Here is a 19,956-nt window from a genome sequence, read left to right as displayed (position 1 = left end):
TGGCCCTGTGCTGTAGACTCACTGGTACAGAGACAAATGTATTTATTTTAGATCTACCTGCAGTGGTAGGAAAAACACTATTTACTATCCAGAATAAAATAAATAACGTTCATCAGCTTTTGTGGATCATTTCAGTGGAAATGTGCTCTCCCAGGTTCAAAGAGCATCAGCCCACTGGAAACAAAGCTGTGAGATCGGCCAGTCCAGCAGAAAGAAACCCTCCGACCCTCCCACTTCACAAACTGTCAGAATGAACGTGGTTCAGTCCTGGGTGTGATTAAGCAGAATCCAATGTTTGTAATCGCTTATGAACTTGCTGGTGTCTCAGCAGGTGGGATGATCGTGTGAATCCCTTTCCACATTCATTGCAGGCAAACGGTCTCCCCCCAGTGTGAAGTCGCTGGTGTGTCAGCAGGTTAGATAATCGACTGAATCCCTTCTGACACACAAAGCAGTTAAATGGCCTCTCTCCAGTGTGAACTCCCTGGTGTGAAATCAGGTTGGATGAATCACTGAATCCCTTGCCGCACACTGAGCAGGTGAACGGCCTCTCCCCGGTGTGGACTCGCTGGTGTGTCTGCAGGCGGGATGCCTGGCTAAATCCCTTTCCACACAGAAAGCAGGTGAATGGCCTCTCCCCAGTGTGAGTTCGCTGGTGCGAAAACAGGTTGGATGAATCACTGAATCCTTTACCACACTCAAAGCAGGTGAAGGAAGCCTCCCCAGTATGAAGTTGCTGGTGTCTCAGCAGGTTGGCGGAGTTACTGAATCCCTTCCCACACACAGAGCAGGGAAACGGCCTCTCTCCGGTGTGAACTCGCTGGTGTGAATACAGGTTGGATGACTGAGCAAATCCTTTACCACACATGGAGCAGATAAATGGCCTCTCCCCAGTATGAACTCTCTGGTGTGTCTGCAGTGTGGATGAATCGCTGAATCCCTTCTCACACACGGGGCAAGTGAATGGCCTCTCTCCATTGTGAACTCGCTGGTGTATCAGCAAGTGCGATGATTGAGTGAATCCCTTCCCACAATCAGAGCAGCTGAATGGCTTCTCCCCGGTGTGAACTCGCTGGTGTGTCAGCAAGATCGATAACCGAGTGAATCCTTTCCCACAATTGGAGCAGGTGAATGGCCTCTCCCCGGTGTGACTGCGTCGATGAATTTCCAACACCGATGGGGAACGGAATGACTTTTCACAGTCCCCACATTTCCATGGTTTTTCCATGATCTGAGTGTCTTTCTGTCTCTCCTGCAGTTTTCACAATACGTGCATTGGAACACCGTCACTCGGGTTGCACGGGCCTCGATGCTTTTCTGTTCACACCAATGGTTCACCCAACTCAAGCTGAGAAACGTTTCTTCTTCCAGATTCAAACCGATGACATTCAGCTCCCATGAATTGAGTGAATGTTAGATCTTGACATTTCTATCAGCAAATCAACTCCTTCTAATATCCTGTAAAAAGAATTGACAAAAGTCATCGCTGTCAGAACAAGATAGAAATTCAAATCAGACAATTCTAGTTCCTGTGGAACATTGCAAAGGATGTCAATGTCTTTAAGAGAGAGAGAAACCCGGGCCAACCTTTTCAGAGTCTGCAACCTCCCTGGATTCACTTCCTTTCCCTCCAGTTGCTGCAAGTCCCCAATTTCCCCCAGAATGAGAAAAGAAATGGAAAGGGGGAAACATTGATTTCCTCCCAGATGTGGCCCAGAGGCGGAAGTTTCACTCTGAAGCTCATTGGCCAACTTCCGCATTGTGACGTCACAATGGAGCCCTGCCGCGAATCAGCCAATAGGAATCAGTCTCTTCCACAATGACGTCCTGGAGTTCCAGTGCGCAGGCCCGGGCGCACAGACACGGAAGCCCCGCCCCCACCAATTGTTCCCCTCCCCCTGCACCTCCTCCAGCCAAGGTTTCTAGGCAACCGGCTGGCGGCTCCGGCCACAGCGAGAAGCCTCTCGGTGATCACCCCCTCCCCCTGGCCCGGGACTGCGCATGTCCAGTGGAGAGGGGACACTGCGCATGAGCGGGGCAGCCCGCCTTCTGACCTTCGTGCTGAGGTGTTGACCAATGGGAAGAGTTGGAGGACCGGAAGGACTCTGGTCCTTCAGCCAATCGGGCTTTGTGATACTCAGATTGAGCTTCAGACAGACTCAAACTTCCTCCTGTCGTCCACATCTGTGGGTGGGAAAGATTGGATTGTCCAGCCAGTCCACCATATTGGCCGTTCGCTTTGCGTGTTGGCCAGTATAGTGTGCTCCAGGCAGGGGGCGGGCAGAGGATAAGGAGTTCAAGGCGGGCTTAATGCGTGCCTTGCGGTGAGCTTTTGGAAATGTGGCCGCTGGGAGGAACGCCTTGGTCGGCGTGAAGTTTCTGTTTCAAGTGCTTGGGTTCGTGACTTGTGCAAGAACTTTTTGTTTCGGCTGGGGCTTGTTGAATGCTGCTCTCGCTGGGATTCCTGTGCCTTGAAAGGTGTGGCCCGGGTGGATGCAATCTCGGAAGACCCAAGCCAGGGAGGAGCCATTTGGGAACTATGGTTTCAGAAGGTTCAGCCGCGGAAGGTGTGACCCCAGACGGTGCAGCCCCAGTGGGTGTGATTTTGGAAGTTCTGGCCCGGAGTGGTGGACTTTGGAGGACTGTAGTTGAGCGTTGTCGACTTCGGACGGTGGAATGTTGATGGGCGAAGCTCTGGAAGGCGATGCCTCCGAAATGTTTCACAATTGTATGGTTGTTCATGGATTGTTTGTTATTGTAATATGTGGTTTTCCTGTTATGATAGTTGGTGGTTTGTTCCGGCCCCCGTCTATTTTTCTTGCGTTATTTGTGGCCTGGGGGGCATCCCCCCCTGGATAAAGTCACCCCCGGGGGGTGTGACATCCACTTGGGGAAAGTTCTGGGTGGTGAAGCCCCGGACATAGTAACACCAGAAGGATTTTTATTCTCCGGGAGAAAAATTGGGAAGGCAGGCCCGAACTGAGTACCCTGGAGAGACTCTCCCACCGCCCCGGCTGAAATTCCGGAAGGCAGTCCGGATTGAGTAGGCGGGGTGGTTTCCCCATTTCCCCCCTCCGGCTGAACATCCGTAAGGTGTAACCCCCGGATATGAGTACTACTGGAGGGTTGCATCCCCCGGCAGGTGGACAAACCCAGGGGACGGTGCCCTTATGCTTCAGTGTTTATTTTTTGTTGTGTATAGTTGTAGTGTTGTTAATGTTTGTCGATTTGTAGATTGTGATTTGTAAATGGAGGTGTATTTTGAGGGCAATGCCCTGGAAAACTGTAATTGACGATGAACCCTTCCGAAATGGAAGGTAGTAACTGATAAATGGATGGCGTTAGCCATTGGTAATGTATTTTTTTCACATTTGTTCTTTGTGTATTTGTAATTGTTTTGTATTAACGTATTTGTAATAAACAAAAAGAAATCCACCATATTGGCCGTTCGCTTTGCGTGTTGGCCAGTATAGTGTGCTCCAGGCAGGGGGCGGGCAGAGGATAAGGAGTTCAAGGCAGGCTTAATGCGCGCCTTGCGGTGAGCTTTTGGAAATGTGGCCGCTGGGAGGAACGCCTTGGTCGGCGTGAAGTTTCTGTTTCAAGTGCTTGGGTTCGTGACTTGTGCAAGAACTTTTTGTTTCGGCTGGGGCTTGTTGAATGCTGCTCTCGCTGGGATTCCTGTGCCTTGAAAGGCGTGGCCCGGGTGGATGCAGTCTCGGAGGGCCCAAGCCAGGGAGGAGCCATTTGGGAACTATGGTTTCAGAAGGTTCAGCCGCGGAGGGTGTGACCCCAGACGGTGCAGCCCCAGTGGGTGTGATTTTGGAAGTTCTGGCCCGGAGTGGTGAACTTTGGAGGACTGTAGTTGAGCGTTGTCGACTTCGGACGGTGGAATGTTGATGGGCGAAGCTCTGGAAGGCGATGCCTCCGAAATGTTTCACAATTGTATGGTTGTCCATGGATTGTTTGTTATTGTAATATGTGGTTTTCCTGTTATGATAGTTGGTGGTTTGTTCCGGCCCCCGTCTATTTTCTTGCGTTATTTGTGGCCTGGGGGGCATCCCCCCCTGGATGGAGTCACCCCCGGGGGGTGTGACATCCACTTGGGAAAAGTTCTGGGTGGTGAAGCCCCGGACATAGTAACACCAGAGGGATTTTTATTCTCCGGGAGAAAAATTGGGAAGGCAGGCCCGAACTGAGTACCCTGGAGAGACTCTCCCACCGCCCCGGCTGAAATTCCCGAAGGGATTCTGGATTGAGTAGGTTCGGGGTGGTTTCCCCATTTCCCCCCTCCGGCTGAACATCCGTAAGGTGTAACCCCCGGATATGAGTACCACTGGAGGGTTGCATCCCCCGGCAGGTGGACAAACCCAGGGGACGGTGCCCTTATGCTTCAGTGTTTATTTTTTGTTGTGTACAGTTGTAGTGTTGTGTTAATGTTTGTAGATTTGTAGATTATGATTTGTAAATGGAGGTGTATTTTGAGGGCAATGCCCTGGAAAACTGTAATTGATGATGAACCCTTCCGAAATGGAAGGTAGTAATTGATAAATGGATGGTGTTAGCCATCGGTAATGTATTTTTCAGATTTGTTCTTTGTTCATTTGTAATTGTTTTGTAATATCGTGTTTGTACTAACCAACGGAAAATCTTTGCATTGTTTGTGGCCTGGGGGGTATCCCCCACCCCCCTCCCTCCTGGATAGAGTGACCCCCGGGGGGTGTGACATCCAGTTGTGGAAAGTGTCCGGGGCACCCAGAGGGGTAACACCGGGGGGGTTTTGTTCTCCGGGAGAAAAATTGGGAAGGCAGGCCGAATTGAGTATCCCGGAGAGCTTTTCCCACCGCCCCAGCCGAAAATCCGGAAGGCAGTCCGGATTGAGTAGGTTCGGGGTGGTTTTCCTGTCCCCCCGCCTCCAGTCGAACATCCGTCAGGTGGAACCCCCGGACCTGAGTACCTCTGGAGGGTTGCATCCCCCGGCAGGGGAAAAACCCGGGAGGCGGTGCCCTGGAGGGCGGCGGATATGCTGCACTGTTTATTCTTGTTGTGTTGTACTAATGTTTGTCACTTTGTAGATTATGATTTGTAATTGGAGGTGTATTGAGAGGGCAATGCCCTGGAAAACTATGACCGTTAGTGAACCCTTCCGAAATAGAAGATAGTAACTGATAAATGGATGGCGTTAGCCATTGGTAATGTATTTTTTGTGTATTTGTAATTGCTTTGTATTAACGTATTTGTGATAAATAAAAAGAAACCAACATCTGTGAGTAAAACACTTTCTTTTCTCCCCCTTTCCATTTCTTTTCTCATTCTGGGGGAAATTGGGGACTTGCAGCAACTGAAGGGAAAGGAAGTGAATCCAGGGAGGCTGCAGACTCTGGAAAGGTTGCCCCAAGTCTCTCTCTCTTAAAGACATTGACATCCTTTGCTCCCTCAGCTTGACACATTTATTTATCTGGCTAAAAGGATGGTCTCTTTCCTGATGTTCACAATTAAAGGCTGGTTTCCACCGGAGATGGCTGACATTTAAGGGAACAAACTAATAGAGGACAGAGATATGTCTAGTTTTGTTCTATTGTACAGATTAGATTTTATTTATGGTCCTGTAATAAAGTACATTTATTTGGAGAGAAAGCGAAGATGAGATGGGATTTTTTCACTCAAGGATCTGGTGAAGCTTTGGAATTCTTTACCTCAGAGGACTGTAAAGCTCAGTCATCAAGAATTTTCAAGTAAGGGTTTGATAGGTTTCTAGATATTCAAGATCATAGAAACCCTACAGTACAGAAAGAGGCTATTCGGCCCATCGAATCTGCACCGACCACAATCCCACCCAGGCCCTACCCCCATATCCCTACATATTTACCCACTAATCCCTCTAACCTACGCATCTCAGGACACTAAGGGCAATTTTTAGCATAGCCAATCAACCTAACCTGCACGTCTTTGGACTGTGGGAGGAAACCGGAGCACCCGGAGGAAACCCACGCAGACACGAGGAGAATGTGCAAACTCCACACAGACAGTGACCCAAGCCGGGAATCGAACCCAAGTCCCTGGAGCTGTGAAGCAGCAGTGCTAACCACTGTGCTACCGTGCCGCCCATGATATCAAGGGATATCAAGGGATCCAGGGGATACTGTGGAGAAAATGGTGCGAAGGTACATCTGGGCGGCACGGTGGCTCAGTGGTTATCACGGCTGTCTCACAGCGTCACGGACCTGGCTTCCATTCCTGGCTTGGGTCACTGTCTGTGTGGAGTTTGCATGATCTCTGCGTGGGTTTCCTCCAGTGCTCTGGTTTCCTCCCACAATCCAAAGATGTGTGGATTGGGTTGATTGGCCATGATAAATTGACCCTTAGTGTTGGGGGATTCGAAGGGTAAATATGGGGGGTTACGGGGATTGGAACTGGTTGGGATTGTTGTTGGTGCAGGCTCGATGGGCCTAATGCCTTCCTCCTGCACTGTAGATTCTATGATTCTATGAATGGTTGAGCGGACTCAATGTGGCGAATAACTGATTGCAGCTGCTTTGAGTTATGATTTCTGTGCTGGACAGGAAGCAGTGAGCATGGATCTGTCAATCAACCTGAATCAACACCTTCTGGAAATTGGGAGGGTGAATATTAGATACAGCAGAGTGAGAATGGAGGGAGAGTGTGTGGGATGGAGATTTACAGCTTTTGGGGAATGAGAGGAAAGAAATCATAGAAATCATAGAAACCCTACAGTACAGAAAGAGGCCATTCGGCCCATCGAGTCTGCACCGACCACAATCCCACCCAGGCCCTACCCCCATATCCCTACATATTTTACCCACTAATCCCTCTAACCTACACATCTCAGGACACTAAGGGGCAATTTAAGCATGGCCAATCAACCTAACCCGCACATCTTTGGACTGTGGGAGGAAACCGGAGCACCCGGAGGAAACCCACGCAGACACGAAGAGAATGTGCAAACTCCACACAGACAGTGACCTAAGCCGGGAATCGAACCCAGGTCCCTGGAGCTGTGAAGCAGCAGTGCTAACCACTGTGCTACCGTGCCGCCCTCTGCTCCACAGAAACTAGAACTGTGTTCTGAATTTCTATCCTGTAGTGACAGTGATGGTTTTTATAAACTCCTTTTACAGGATATCAGAAGGTGAAGATTTACAGACAGAAATCTCAAACCAAATATCTGACAGACTCACTCAATTCATCTGGACCCGAATATCATCGGCCTTTGAATCTAGAAGGAGAAATGTTTCTCTGTTCTGTCTGCTACAGAAGATTTTAAACATCAGCATCACTGGAAAAGCACCGAGACACAGACACACTCAATTGAGAGTGTTCCAGTGCACTGAGGAAAAAGCTTTAACCAGATACACAGCCTGAAAATACATCGCAGCATTCACAGCGGGGAGAGACTGTATTTGTGTTCTGTGTGAGTTTTAACTGATTGTTTAACCTGGAGAGTCACAAGGACACCCGCACCATGGAGAAACCGTGGAAATGTGGGGACTGTGGGAAGGGATTCAAAGCTCCATCTGATCTGGAAATTCATCGACGCAGTCACAATGGGGAGAGGCCGTTCACCTGTTCGGTGTGTGGGAAGGGATTCACTTTGTCATCCAGCCTGTGGAGACACCAGCGAGTTCACACTGGGGAGAGACCGTTCGCCTGCCCTCAGTGTGCGAAGAGATTCAGTCAGTTATCCAGCCTGCGGACACACCAGCGGGTTCACACTGGGGAGAGGCCATTCACCTGCTCTCAGTGTGGGAAGGGATTCACTCGGTCATCCAACCTGCGGACACACCAGCTTGTTCATACTGGGGAGAGACCGTTCACCTGCTCTCAGTGTGGAGAGGGATTCACTCAGTCATCCAACTTGCGGACACACCAGCGAGTTCACACTGGGGAGAAACCGTTCACCTGCTCTCAGTGTGGGGAGCGATTCACTCGATTATCCATCCTACGGACACACCAGCGAGTTCACACTGGGGAAAAACCGTTCGCCTGCTCTCAGTGTGGGAAGGGATTCAATGACTTATCCAACTTGCAGAAACACCTGCGAGTTCACACTGGGGAGAGGCCGTTCACCTGCCCTCAGTGTGGGAAGAGATTCACTGACTCATCCAGCCTGCAGATACACCAGCGAGTTCACACAGGGGAGAGGCCATTCATTTGCTCTCAATGTGGGAAGGGATTCAGTGTTTCATCCTCCCTGCTGAGACACCAACAAGTTCACGAGTGATTCAAGGTGTTGGATTCTGCTGTTGTTGTTTCTGCTCTCAATTACATCCAGGACTGCATTTTGTTCATTCTCACAGTTGGTCAATGGGGAGGGTCGGAGGGTTTCTTTCTGCTGGACTGGCCGGTCTCACAACTGCCTCCAGTGGGCTGATGCTCTTTGAGTCTTGTTGCGAATACCCGGTTTTAAATTTCACACGGATCACAGAGTGACCGGGTGTGAAGAAGTTCAGAGATATTTAGTCAGCATTTCTGTTTGAAACCCCCCAATGCCCATCCAATTCCCTTTGTAATTGTTTATTGTCTCCACTTCCTCCACCCTCGTAGGCAGCGAGTTCCAGGTCATTACCATTCGCTGCATCAAAATATTCTTCCTCACATCACCCCCCTGCATCTCTGACCCAAAACCATAAATCTGTGTCCCCCTCGTCCTTGTCCCGTCAGCGAATGGGAACAGCTTTTCTTTGTCCACCTTATCTAAACCTGTCAGAATCTTGTCCACCTCTATCAAATCTCCCCTCAACCTCCTTTGCTCCAAGACGAACAACCCCAGCCTGACATTGACAATAAAGAACAAACTAACAGAATATGTTACTGCCTGAAATCAAATGGGAATGTTTAATTTCTGTTTTAAAGATATTGTGAATATATTGTCCTGGACAATAAAGGAATTGGAATAACTCACCTTGGGTGTGGTTGAATGAAATGTATCAATCTGATATCCACCTACAGTCCAGTGAAAGTCTGGAATGTGTAGCTGGAAATCCCTCCCTAACAGCACTGTGGGTGTACCTACACCCCAGGCATTGTAGCAGTTCAGGAAGGCAGTGTTGGGGTTGACCACGGCCGGGGCAGCTACATACAGCCACATATTCTGTTATAATTGAAGGACTGCAGATTATAGGACTGGACTATTTTGACCACATTCCTGTGATTGCTCAGTTTCTGCAATCACGGACCATTAAAGCTGCTTAGCAGGGCCCCAACAGAGGACCTGGTGAGAATATTTACTCAGAATGAGTTCGAGTTAAATTTATTGAAGGACCATCTGGTGTTCAGCAGCTGAGAGACCCGAATCTGTGAACAGGGGGTCTGACCAATCGGCAAACAATGGTTGGTAGTTGGTCAAGAAATTAAGAAGTGTTCTCAGGCATGTTTAAATTAATTTATCCTAAATTTGTGATAAGAACTGTGAGGGATTTGTGACCCAATAGTCGGTGAAGTGACGGTATACTCCAAGTAGCACTGGACTGAAAAGCGGACCTCTGAGAGTAGATTCTAATGGTTATAATCTTACCCAAGCATGGCCAGTGAAAAATCAGAGCTCGAGTGGGGACCGGACAGGTTCTTACCTGCCATTTGGAAACTAAGAAAAAGAAACTTGTTGATAAAATGATTTGAGAATAGAGCCAACGTTTTGTGTCTGGACGACACTTCATAACTTCGAAACATTGGCTCTGTTCTCTCTCCGCAGATGCTGTCAGACCTGTTGAGATGTTCCAGCATTTTCGATTTTTGTTTCAAATTCCAGCATCCACAGTATTTAACTTTTAGGATAAAATGTTTACGCAAAACAGAGGGAGTGGTGGCAAAGGGAGAAAAAGGATAAGGATGATAAAGTCTGGGTTCTGATTCTCTGAGCCCATGTAGAATTTTTTTAAAAGAGTGAACCAGTTTATAAAGAACGGAAGTTACCCATCCCTAACAAAAACTGATCAAATTAAAATAATTACGTTGAGGAATATAACAAAAAAACTTAATAGATGAAGTTTAAAATCAAGTTTGTTTTATTGTTAGAGAAGTTTTTTAAACTTGTGTAAAGTGATGTAATTGTGTGCCAAGTTTTTGCTGCTCACTCCCCCCCCCTTTAGGTTCTGTAGGAAAGTTAACCCTTTCAGCAGACAGTTCATTTGTTTTTAAATCGCCTGAAAATTCATATTTATTTTAGTTTATAATTGAAGATTTATGGGAATTTGCTAAGGTGGGCGTTTGACATTTTTAAAGAATAAGAAAGGGGTCTTGAGAAGCCAATTTGGTAGAGAGAGATGGAGGGAGAGATGTTTACAGAGAGGTGTTGAGAGCTGTTGGTTTTACAAGTTACCCCCGTTTGCAGAGCCGCCGCTTCATGCCCTGGTCTGAGAGGGAGAGAGGTTTGTTCAATTGTTAAAGTGAAGCTTTCTCCATTGAGTGTTAATCGATACTTTGTTTTTTATCTTTCTGACTTGTCACATTTTTAATGATTAATAAACTTTCTGAATTCACCATTTAAAGTGTTTTTTCTTGCCAGATGGTTAAGTCACTAGAACCTGGTGTGAATTACAATTAGGTCGATTATTGTAAACAAGAGAACCTCCATAAATTGATGACAGGAAGGCTCTGGCAGGTGAGAACCTAGAAACTATCATTATCACGAAAGAGGTAGTGTTGGGCAAGTTAATGGGGCTAAAGGTAGACAAGTCTCCTGGTCCTGATGGAATGCATCCCAGGGTACTAGAAGAAATGGCGGGGGAAATAACAAATGCACCAGTGGTAATTTACCAAAATTCGCTGGACTCTGGGGTGGTTCCCGCAGATTGGAAAACAGCAAATGTGACATCACTGTTTAAAAAAGGAGGTAGACAAAAGGCGGGTAACTATAGGCCGGTTAGCTTAACTTCTGTAGTAGGGGAAATGCTTGAATCTATCATCAAGGAAGAAATAGCGAGACATCTGGATATAAATTGTCCCATTGGTAAGACGCAGCATGGGTTCATGAAGGGAAGGTCATGTTTGACTAATTTGGTGGAATTCTTTGAGAACATTACATGTGCAGTTGACAATGGGGAACCTGTGGATGTGGTGTATCTGGATTTCCAGAAGGCATTTGACAAGGTGCCACACCAAAGACTGCTACATAAGATAAAGGTGCACGGTGTTACGGGTAATATATTAGCATGGATAGAGGATTGGTTAACTAACAGAAAGCAAAGAGTGGGGGTAAATGGGTGTTTTTCTGGTTGGCGATCAGTGACTAGTGGTGTGCCTCAGGGATCAGTGTTGGGACCGCAATTGTTTATGTTTTACATGGATGATTTGGAGTTGGGGACCAAGTGTAGTGCGTCAAAGTTCGCAGATGACACTAAGATGGGTGGCAGAGCAAAGTGTGCAGAGGACGTTGAAAGTCTGCAAAGGGATATAGATAGTCTAAGTGAGTGGGCGAGGGTCTGGCAGATGGAGTACAATGTTGGTAAATGTGAGGTCATCCATTTTGATGGAAATAACAGCAAAATTGACTATTATTTAAATGGTAAAAAATTGCAGCATGCTGCTGTGCAGAGGGACCTGGGTGTCCTAGTGCAGGAATCTCAAGGAGTTGGTTTGCAGGTGCAGCAGGTAATTAAGAAGGCAAATGGAATTTTGTCCTTCATTGCGAGAGGGATGGAGTTTAAAAACAGCGAGGTTATGTTGCAGCTGTATAAGGTGCTGGTGAGGCCACACCTGGAGTACTGTGTACAGTTTTGGTCTCCTGACTTGAGAAAGGATATACTGGCTCTGGAGGGGGTGCAGAGGAGATTCACTAGGTTGATTCCAGAGTTGAGAGGGTTGGCTTATGAGGAGAGACTGAGTAAATTGGGGCTATACTCATTGGAATTCAGAAGAATGAGGGGAGATCTTATAGAAACATATAAGATTAAGGGAATAGATACGATACAAGCAGGGAAGTTGTTTCCACTGGCGGGTGAAACTAGAACTCGGGGGCATAGCCTCAAAATAAGGGGAAGCAGATTTAGGACTGAGTTGAGGAGGAACTTCTTCACACAAAGGATTGTGAATCTGTGGAATTCCCTGCCCAGTGAAGCAGTTGGGGCTACCTCATTGAATGTTTTTAAGGCAAGGATAAATTATTGAACAGGAAAGGAATTAAGGGCTATGGTGAGAGGGCGTGTAAGTGGAGCTGTGTCCACAAAAAGATCAGCCATGAGGCTCGAGGGGCCAGATGGCCTACTCCTGCTCCTGGTTCTTATGTTCTTCCCACAATCCCCACATTTCCATGGCATCTCCCTGTGACTGCAATTATGTTCCAAAAGGCCAGATGATTGGTTGAAGCTTTCACCACACCTGACTAAACCTCTGACTAACCTGACTAAAACTGAGGATAAAGTATTGGTGTCTGTAAGGGCTAAAACAATACCCTTGGCTTCCTTGTAGATCTGTGGCACCAAGTTCAAGACTCCTTCCTGAATCATCCTCTTGGCCTCTCGCCTGTCAACTGCCCATGAGAATCTCGTGTTTCAGAATGTTCACTGCTCATTCTTCCAAACCCAATGAGTATCGGTGCAACCCTTCCCCAAAAGACAACGAGTTGGATTCTGCGGCCTCACTTGCCCCAAAACTGGAGAATTCCCCTCGAGGTCAAAGGACCTTTGTGTGGTCCACCCCCCGGCCTGCTACGATTCCTGTGGTGGGCGGGATGGGAGAATTCTCCCCTACACCTTCACAACCTTTCCTCAAAAGACAACACCTTCATCTTAGGAATGGGCCTGGTGAACTTTCTCTGAACTCATCCCAATGAAAGCATGTCATTCCATAAGTAGGGAGACCAAAACCGTACACAGTATTCCAGCTGCTATCTCAGCAATGTCCTGTGTAGGTGCAGCAAGTTCCCTTTTTCAAACTCCACCCCCTTGCAGTAAAGTCCAACACTCCATTTGCCTTCTTCTTTACTTGCTGTACCTTCATCCTATTTTTTCACGATTCATGTACAAGGACACCCAGATTCCTCTCTACGGCAGTATTCTTCAGTTTCTGTACATTTATAAATTGTTTGCTTCTCTATTCTTCCTGCCAAAGTGGAAAAGCTCCCACTTTCCCGCACTATACTCCATCTGCCATTTTTCTGTCCATTCAGGTAACTTATGTGTCCCTTACAGATTTTTTGTAATAACCTCACAACTTGCTTTTCTACCTATCTTTGAATCATCAATTCTGGCTTCATCCAAGTCATTGATCAAGGTGGCTGTTTTTCTCTCTCTCAGTTGTGGGTGATATTTGTCCCTATTCTCCTGGAAACTGAATGAATCTTGTTCCAAACTGGGTTCAATATCAGACATTTCAGGGAGTCTGGAATCATTCGCCCCTGAACCTACACTGGTAAAACCCCAGACAGTTCCTCAGTAAGGATTTTTCTGGTTCCTCACCATATATTAGTCAGGATACTGAAACCCAGCTTTTTTACAGTCCACTCCTGGAGGTCCCACTCCCTGAGCCGACAACATTCAGCAGTGTCAGTGCTGAAGTTTCACAGTGGGAGTGATTCCCAGAGTAACTGTCAATCAGATCACCATTGATGTCCAGGTTTGTGTATTTTTAGTTATCCTGATGTCTAACACACACACATCAATAAAACAGGGAATTCCTGCAAACAAACTGCAGCTTCTTCTCTATCTGGAGATCCAATGTTTGTTGAATAATTGTCCCAGCGGTTAACAGGCTCCTGTGAACTCATCCAACTCGGATTTTAATACTGACTTTAACAAATATATTTTAAATAGGTTTATTTTAAATGAGTTAAAACCAGCCTTAAAATGGTATATATAGTATAACAACCATAGTACTTTTCAGACTGGAAACTTTAACCTGCTGTTTCACTTTCATTTAGGAGCAGATCCCAGTTTTACACCAATCTCTGATTCATGTATCCAGCATTCACCGTCATTCTAAAAGCAGAAGTTGCTGCAAAATCTCAGTAAGTCTGACAGAATCTGTAAAGACAGGAACAGTTAATGTTTCCAGTTGAATGTGACTCTTCTTCAGTGTCAAAACATTAGCTCTGTTTCTCTCTCCAGAGATGCTGTCAGACCTGCTGAGTTTTTACAGCACTTCTTGTTTTTATTTACGAGTTCAGGACTCAGACAAGACAATCCACAATACAAATCTTACAACTGGGCCAGGGTTTATTAACATCAGCAGAAACAGACACCAATGAAAATGGTTGGGATCTCGATGAGATTAACAGCAAAATTCAGTCCTTGCAGTCACTCGTGAACATGATGGTGTTTCAGCAGGTGAGGTGACTGAGTGAATCCCTTCCCACACACAGAGCAGGTGAATGGCCTGTCCCCAGTGTGAATTCGCTGGTGCTTTATCAGGTTGGATGATTGACTGAATCCCTTGCCACAATCAGAGGAGGTGAATGGTCTCTCCCCAGTGTGAATTCGCTGGTGTCTCCGCAGGCTGGATGAATCAATAAATCCCTTCCCACAACTGGAGCAAGTGAATGGCCTCTCTCCAGTGTGACTTGGCTGGTGTTTTAGCAGGTTGAATGACTGAGTAAATCCCTTCCCACACTTGGAGCAGATAAATGGCCTCTCCCTATTATGAATTCTCTGGTGTTTCAGCAGGTCGGATGAATCAGTGAATCCCTTCCCACAATCAGAGCATCCTCCCCATTGACCAACTGTGAGAATGAACAAAATGCAGTCCTGGATGGAATTGAGAGCAGAAACAATAACAGCAGAATCCAACCCCTGTCATCACTTGTGAACTTGTTGGTGTCTCAGCAGGGCGGATGAAAGACTGAATCTCTTCTCACACACAGAGCAGGTGAACGGCTTCTCCCCAGTGTGAACTCGCTGGTGCATCCGCAGCCTGGATGAATCACAGAATCCCTTCCCACACTGAGAGCAGGTGAACGGCCTCTCCCCAGTGTGAATTCGCTGGTGTATCCGCAGGCTGGATGAATCACAGAATCCCTTCCCACACTGAGAGCAGGTGAACGGCCTCTCCCCAGTGTGAATTCGCTGGTGTATCTGCAGGTGGGATGACCGAGTGAATCCCTTCCCACACTGAGAGCAGGTGAACGGCCTCTCCCCAGTGTCAATTCGCTGGTGTCTCAGCAGGTGGGATGACCGAGTGAATCCCTTCCCACACTGAGAGCAGGTGAACGGCCTCTCCCCAGTGTGAACTTGCTGGTGTCTCAGCAGGCGGGATGACCGAGTGAATCCCTCCCCACACTGAGAGCAGGTGAATGGCCTCTCCCCAGTGTGAACTCGCTGGTGTCTCTGCAGCTGGTTTGACCAAGTGAATCCCTTCCCACACTGAGAGCAGGTGAATGGCCTCACCCCAGTGTGAACTCGCTGGTGTCTCAGCAGGCTGGATGAATCACAGAATCCCTTCCCACACTGAGAGCAGGTGAATGGCCTCTCCCCAGTGTGAACTCGCTGGTGTCTCAGCAGGCTGGATGAATCACAGAATCCCTTCCCACACTGAGAGCAGGTGAATGGCCTCTCCCCAGTGTGAACTCGCTGGTGTCTCAGCAGGCTGGATGGATCACAGAATCCCTTCTCACACTGAGAGCAGGTGAACGGTCTCTCCCCAGTGTGAACTCGCTGGTGTCTCTGGAGGCTGGATGACCAAGTGAATCCCTCCCCACACTGAGAGCAGGTGAACGGCCTCTCCACAGTGAGAACTCGCTGGTGAGTGCGTAGGGTGGATAAATGAGAGAAACCCTTCCCACACTGAGAGCATGTGAATGGCCTCTCCCCAGTGTGAACTCGCTGGTGTTTCTGCAGGATGGATAACCGAGTGAATCCCTTCCCACACTGAGAGCAGGCGAATGGTCTCTCCCCAGTGTGGTTGCGCCGATGAGCTTCCAGCAGGGATGGGGCTCTGTATCTCTTCCCACAGTCCGCACATTTCCATGGTTTCTCCATGGTGCAGGTGTCCTTGCCTCTCCCTTGGGTGGACAATCAGTTGAAGCCTTGTCCACACACAGGACACTGGTACAGTCTCTCCCCGCTGTGAATGGTGTGATATTTATTCAGGCTGTGTAACTGGTTGAAGCTCTTTAGTCAGTGCACTGGAACACACTCACTCCAGTCTGGCAGTGTGTTGGTGCTTTTCCAGTCACACTGATGTTTGAAATCTTTTCAAATCAACAGACTGGACAACCATTTCTCCTTCTAGATTCAAAGGCCGATGATATTCAGCTCCCATGGAATATGACTCTGTCAGATCTGACGTGACGTTTGAGATTTTGGTCTGTGATTCCTCTTTCAATATCCTGTAAAACGAGTTTACAAAAGTCATCAGTGTCAGTACAGGATAGAAATTCAGAACAGACAATTCTAGTTTCTATCGAACATTCTTTCCTATTTCAGTCCCAAGAAGCTGTAAATCTCCATCCCACACACACTCCCTCGATTCTCACTCTGCTGTATCTAATATTCACCCTCCCAATTCTCCTGAAGGTGCTGATTGAATCTGATTGACAGATCCGTGCTCACTGCTTCCTGTCCTGGACACAGAGACCAGAACAAATAGGAGCTGCAGTCGGCCATTTGGCTCATCGAGCCTTTTAAACTATTCAATGAGATAATTCGTTCATCTACCTCAGCATCATTCTCCCCACACTAAACCCATATCCCTTGATATCCTCAATATCTAGAAACCAATCAATCGCTCTCTTGAAAGTAGTTGATGACTGAGGTTTCACTGTCCTCAGGGATTGAGAATTCCAAAGCTTTACCACATCCTTGAGTGAAGAAATCCCCCCACATCTTAGCTTTTGCTCCATCTTCTTGTCTGTTCCCCATAACCCTTGACACCCTTGTCAGTCAAAGATCTGTCTAACTGGAATATATTCAATGATCCTCAGCCTCCACTGGTCCCTGTAGAAGAGAAATCCAAAAGACTAACAGCCCTCTGAGGGAAGAGACGTCTGGAAATATATATATATACAGGGGGATCTTCATCAGTTGATCGGTTAAGGAAGTGGGCCGATGATTGGCAAATGGATTTCAGTACAAATAATACAGAGCACAGAGGCACAACCTCAGGCTAAAGGGACGATCCTTTAAAACAGAGATAAGGAGGAATTTCTTCAGCCAGAGAGTGAGGAATTTGTGGAACTCTTTGCCGCAGAAGGCTGTGGAGGCCGGGTCATTGACTGTCTTTAAGACAGAGATAGATAGGTTCTTGATTAATAAGGGGATCAGGGGTGATGGCAAAAAGGCAGGAGAATGGGGATGAGAAAAATATCTGCCATGATTGAATGGCGGAGCAGACTCGATGGGACAAGTGGCCTAATTCTGCTCCTATGTCTTATGGTCTTAAGTGTGAGTGTTGCATTTTGGAAAGTCAAACCAGGGTAGGACTTATACAGTGAATGGTAAGGCCCTGGGGAGTGTTGAGGAACAGAGGAACCCAGGAGTACAAGTATATCGTTCGTTGAAAGTGATGTCACAGGTAGACAGAGTGGTGAAGAAGGCATTTAGCACACTGGCCTTCATCAGTCAGGGCACTGAGTATAGGAGTTGGGACATTATGTTATCGTTGTATGAGTCGTTGGTGAGGCTGCACTTGGAGTATTGTGTACAGTTTTTGTAACCCTGTTATAGGAAAGACATTGATAAACTGGAAAGAGTGCAAAGAAGATTTATGAGGATGTTGCCGGGACTAATGGGTCTGAATGATCATGAGAGGTTGGACAGGCTCGGGTTTATTCCTTCGAATGTAGGAGAATGTGGGGTGACTATATTGAGGTGTATTAAATAATGAGGGGCATAGATAGGATGAACCCACATTGTCTTTTTGCCAGGGTCGGGGAATTGAAAACTAGAGGGCATAGATTTAATATGAGAGGGGAAAGATTAAAAGGGACCTGAGGGGCAACTTCTTCATGCAGAGGGTGATGTGTACATGGATTGAGCTGCCAGAGAAAGTGGTTGAATGTTCAAACAGCAGGTTTAAACATTTAAAAAGCATTTGGATAAGTACATATCCCTCTAATCCTTTCCAATTCATGAGCCAAACACGGGCATTTGGGACTAGCTGGGAGGGCACCATGGTTGGCATGGATCAGTTGGGCCTAAGGGCCTGTTTCCGTGCTGTATTGCTCTGTGACTCTGTGCGCTGGCTGCATCAGCATCTACTGCCCATAACTCATTGCCCTTGAACTGAGTGGCTTGCATTGCTGGGGGATGTGGTAGATTTCCTTCTTTAAAGGACATTATTAAATCAGATGGATTTTTACAACAATTGTCATCAATGGACTTCTAATTCTAAATTTTTACTGAATTCAAATTTCAACATCTGCCACTGTGGGATTCGAACTCAGGGTTCACAGTGCATTGCCCTGGATCCCTGTACTACTAATCCAATCACACTATCACTGCACCATTGCCTCCCCATCCATGGTAAAGGAGTCACAGTAGCCCGAGATCCATGGAATCAGAGCATGCTCTAAATTTAACTTAATGCTCAGTAGCACTCACCCCAAAACCATTTCACTGTTTTCAACATTTTAAATCCGCTGGAGTCTACATCTGCAAAGATCTCAGAGAGATTGGTGTCCGGGAAAAATGTTGCAATCTTCAAATCTTGTCCCTGTAAATGAGGAAAGTTATAGGTGTAATTCAAGGTTAGAAATTCAGGACAGACAAACATTTCTTTTGGTCTGAGTTTGCTGTGTGTAAATCTTTCCCTTCTAATCCCCTGTAAAAGGAGTTTCCAAAATCCATCAGCATCTGTCCAGAACAGAAATTCCAAACATTCACTCCTCCTTTAACCTGGCACAGAATTACTTCAGCTGGGACAAAATTGCAGTGGAGGCAGTTCAGGGAAGATCCAGTTGGTTGATTCCTGAAATGAGGGGTTTTATCTTTCAGGTTGAGCAGCTTGGGCCTGTACTCTTTGGAGTTTAGAAGACTGAGAAGTAATCCTATTGAAATATCTGGGAATTTAAGGGCGGCATGGTGGCTAGCACTGCTGCCTCACAGCGCCAGGGTCCCAGGTTCAATTCCGGCCTTGGGTCACTGTCTGTGTGGAGTTTGCACATTTTCTGTGCACTGTCTGTGTGGGTTTCCTCCAGGTGCTCTGGTTTCCTCCCACAGTCCAAAGACTGTGGTTCGGTGGATTGGCTGTGCTAAATTGACCCTTGTGTCAAATGCATGGGGTTGTGGGGATGGGGCTTGGGTGGGATTGTGGTCGGCACAGACTCGATGGGCCAAATGGCCTGCTTCTGCACTGTAGGGATTCTGTGATTCATATGATATAAGGTGCTTGACAAGGTAGATGCTGAGAGGATGTTTCCTCAGGTGTGGGAATCAAGTAAAAATAAAGGATCTCAAATTTAAGATGAAGATGAAGAGAGATCTTTTCTCTCAGCGGGTTGTTGATCTTTGGAACTCTGTCTTCACCAGTGAGGATTGGAGGCAGGTCATTGAATATATTCAAAGCTGAGGTTTTGATCCACAAGAGAGTTAAGGGTATGGACGGGCTGGGGGTAGCAAAGTAGACATGATCTTATTGAATGATGCAGCAGGCTCGATGGGCCGAATGACGGGCTCCTGTTTCGAATTCTTATTCCGATGTTCTTGGATAGCTGCGCATGCGCCCTGCTACCTATTGTCCCTCTGAAGATAGAGGTTCTGAACCAGCCCCCGAAACCACGCCCATTGTGACCCGTCACAGACAGCAGCGCATGTGCCCTCCTTCCCCGCTGAAACAAGATGGCGGCCGATAACCGGGGCCTGTTCCCGAGATAAAAGCCTGGGAGCTGTAAACCCGGGACCTGCAGGGTCTGATTCGGGCCGTGCAGCCTACAGCGGATGTTTGTGAAGCCTCCGCTCGCTCCCTCCCTACCCCAACTCCCGGCTCCACTTCTCCCGCAGCCCAACCGACTCACCCGCTGAAAAAAGCGTCTCCCGCATTCAGGACTCTGAGCAGTGACACTGCGCATGC

At 47.3% G+C, this 19,956-nt stretch overlaps 1 protein-coding gene across 1 annotated transcript in view; it reads right to left on the bottom strand.

Annotated features, from left to right (window-relative positions):
• Positions 1-277: 277 nt before the first annotated feature.
• The window catches only part of LOC144484934 (uncharacterized), a 72,507-nt gene continuing 52,828 nt past the window's right edge, over positions 278-19,956 (bottom strand). Inside the window, exons 4-5 of the mRNA XM_078203294.1 lie at positions 14,827-15,582; positions 278-1,136 (exon numbers count right to left, since the gene is read on the bottom strand). Coding sequence (XP_078059420.1) covers positions 278-1,136; positions 14,827-15,582 — 1,615 coding nt within the window. The remainder of the gene's footprint in view (positions 1,137-14,826; positions 15,583-19,956) is intronic.

Source organism: Mustelus asterias, unplaced genomic scaffold (assembly GCF_964213995.1).
Source record: "Mustelus asterias unplaced genomic scaffold, sMusAst1.hap1.1 HAP1_SCAFFOLD_145, whole genome shotgun sequence".
Taxonomy (NCBI): domain Eukaryota; kingdom Metazoa; phylum Chordata; class Chondrichthyes; order Carcharhiniformes; family Triakidae; genus Mustelus; species Mustelus asterias.
This window is presented reverse-complemented; position numbering and strand designations above follow the sequence as displayed.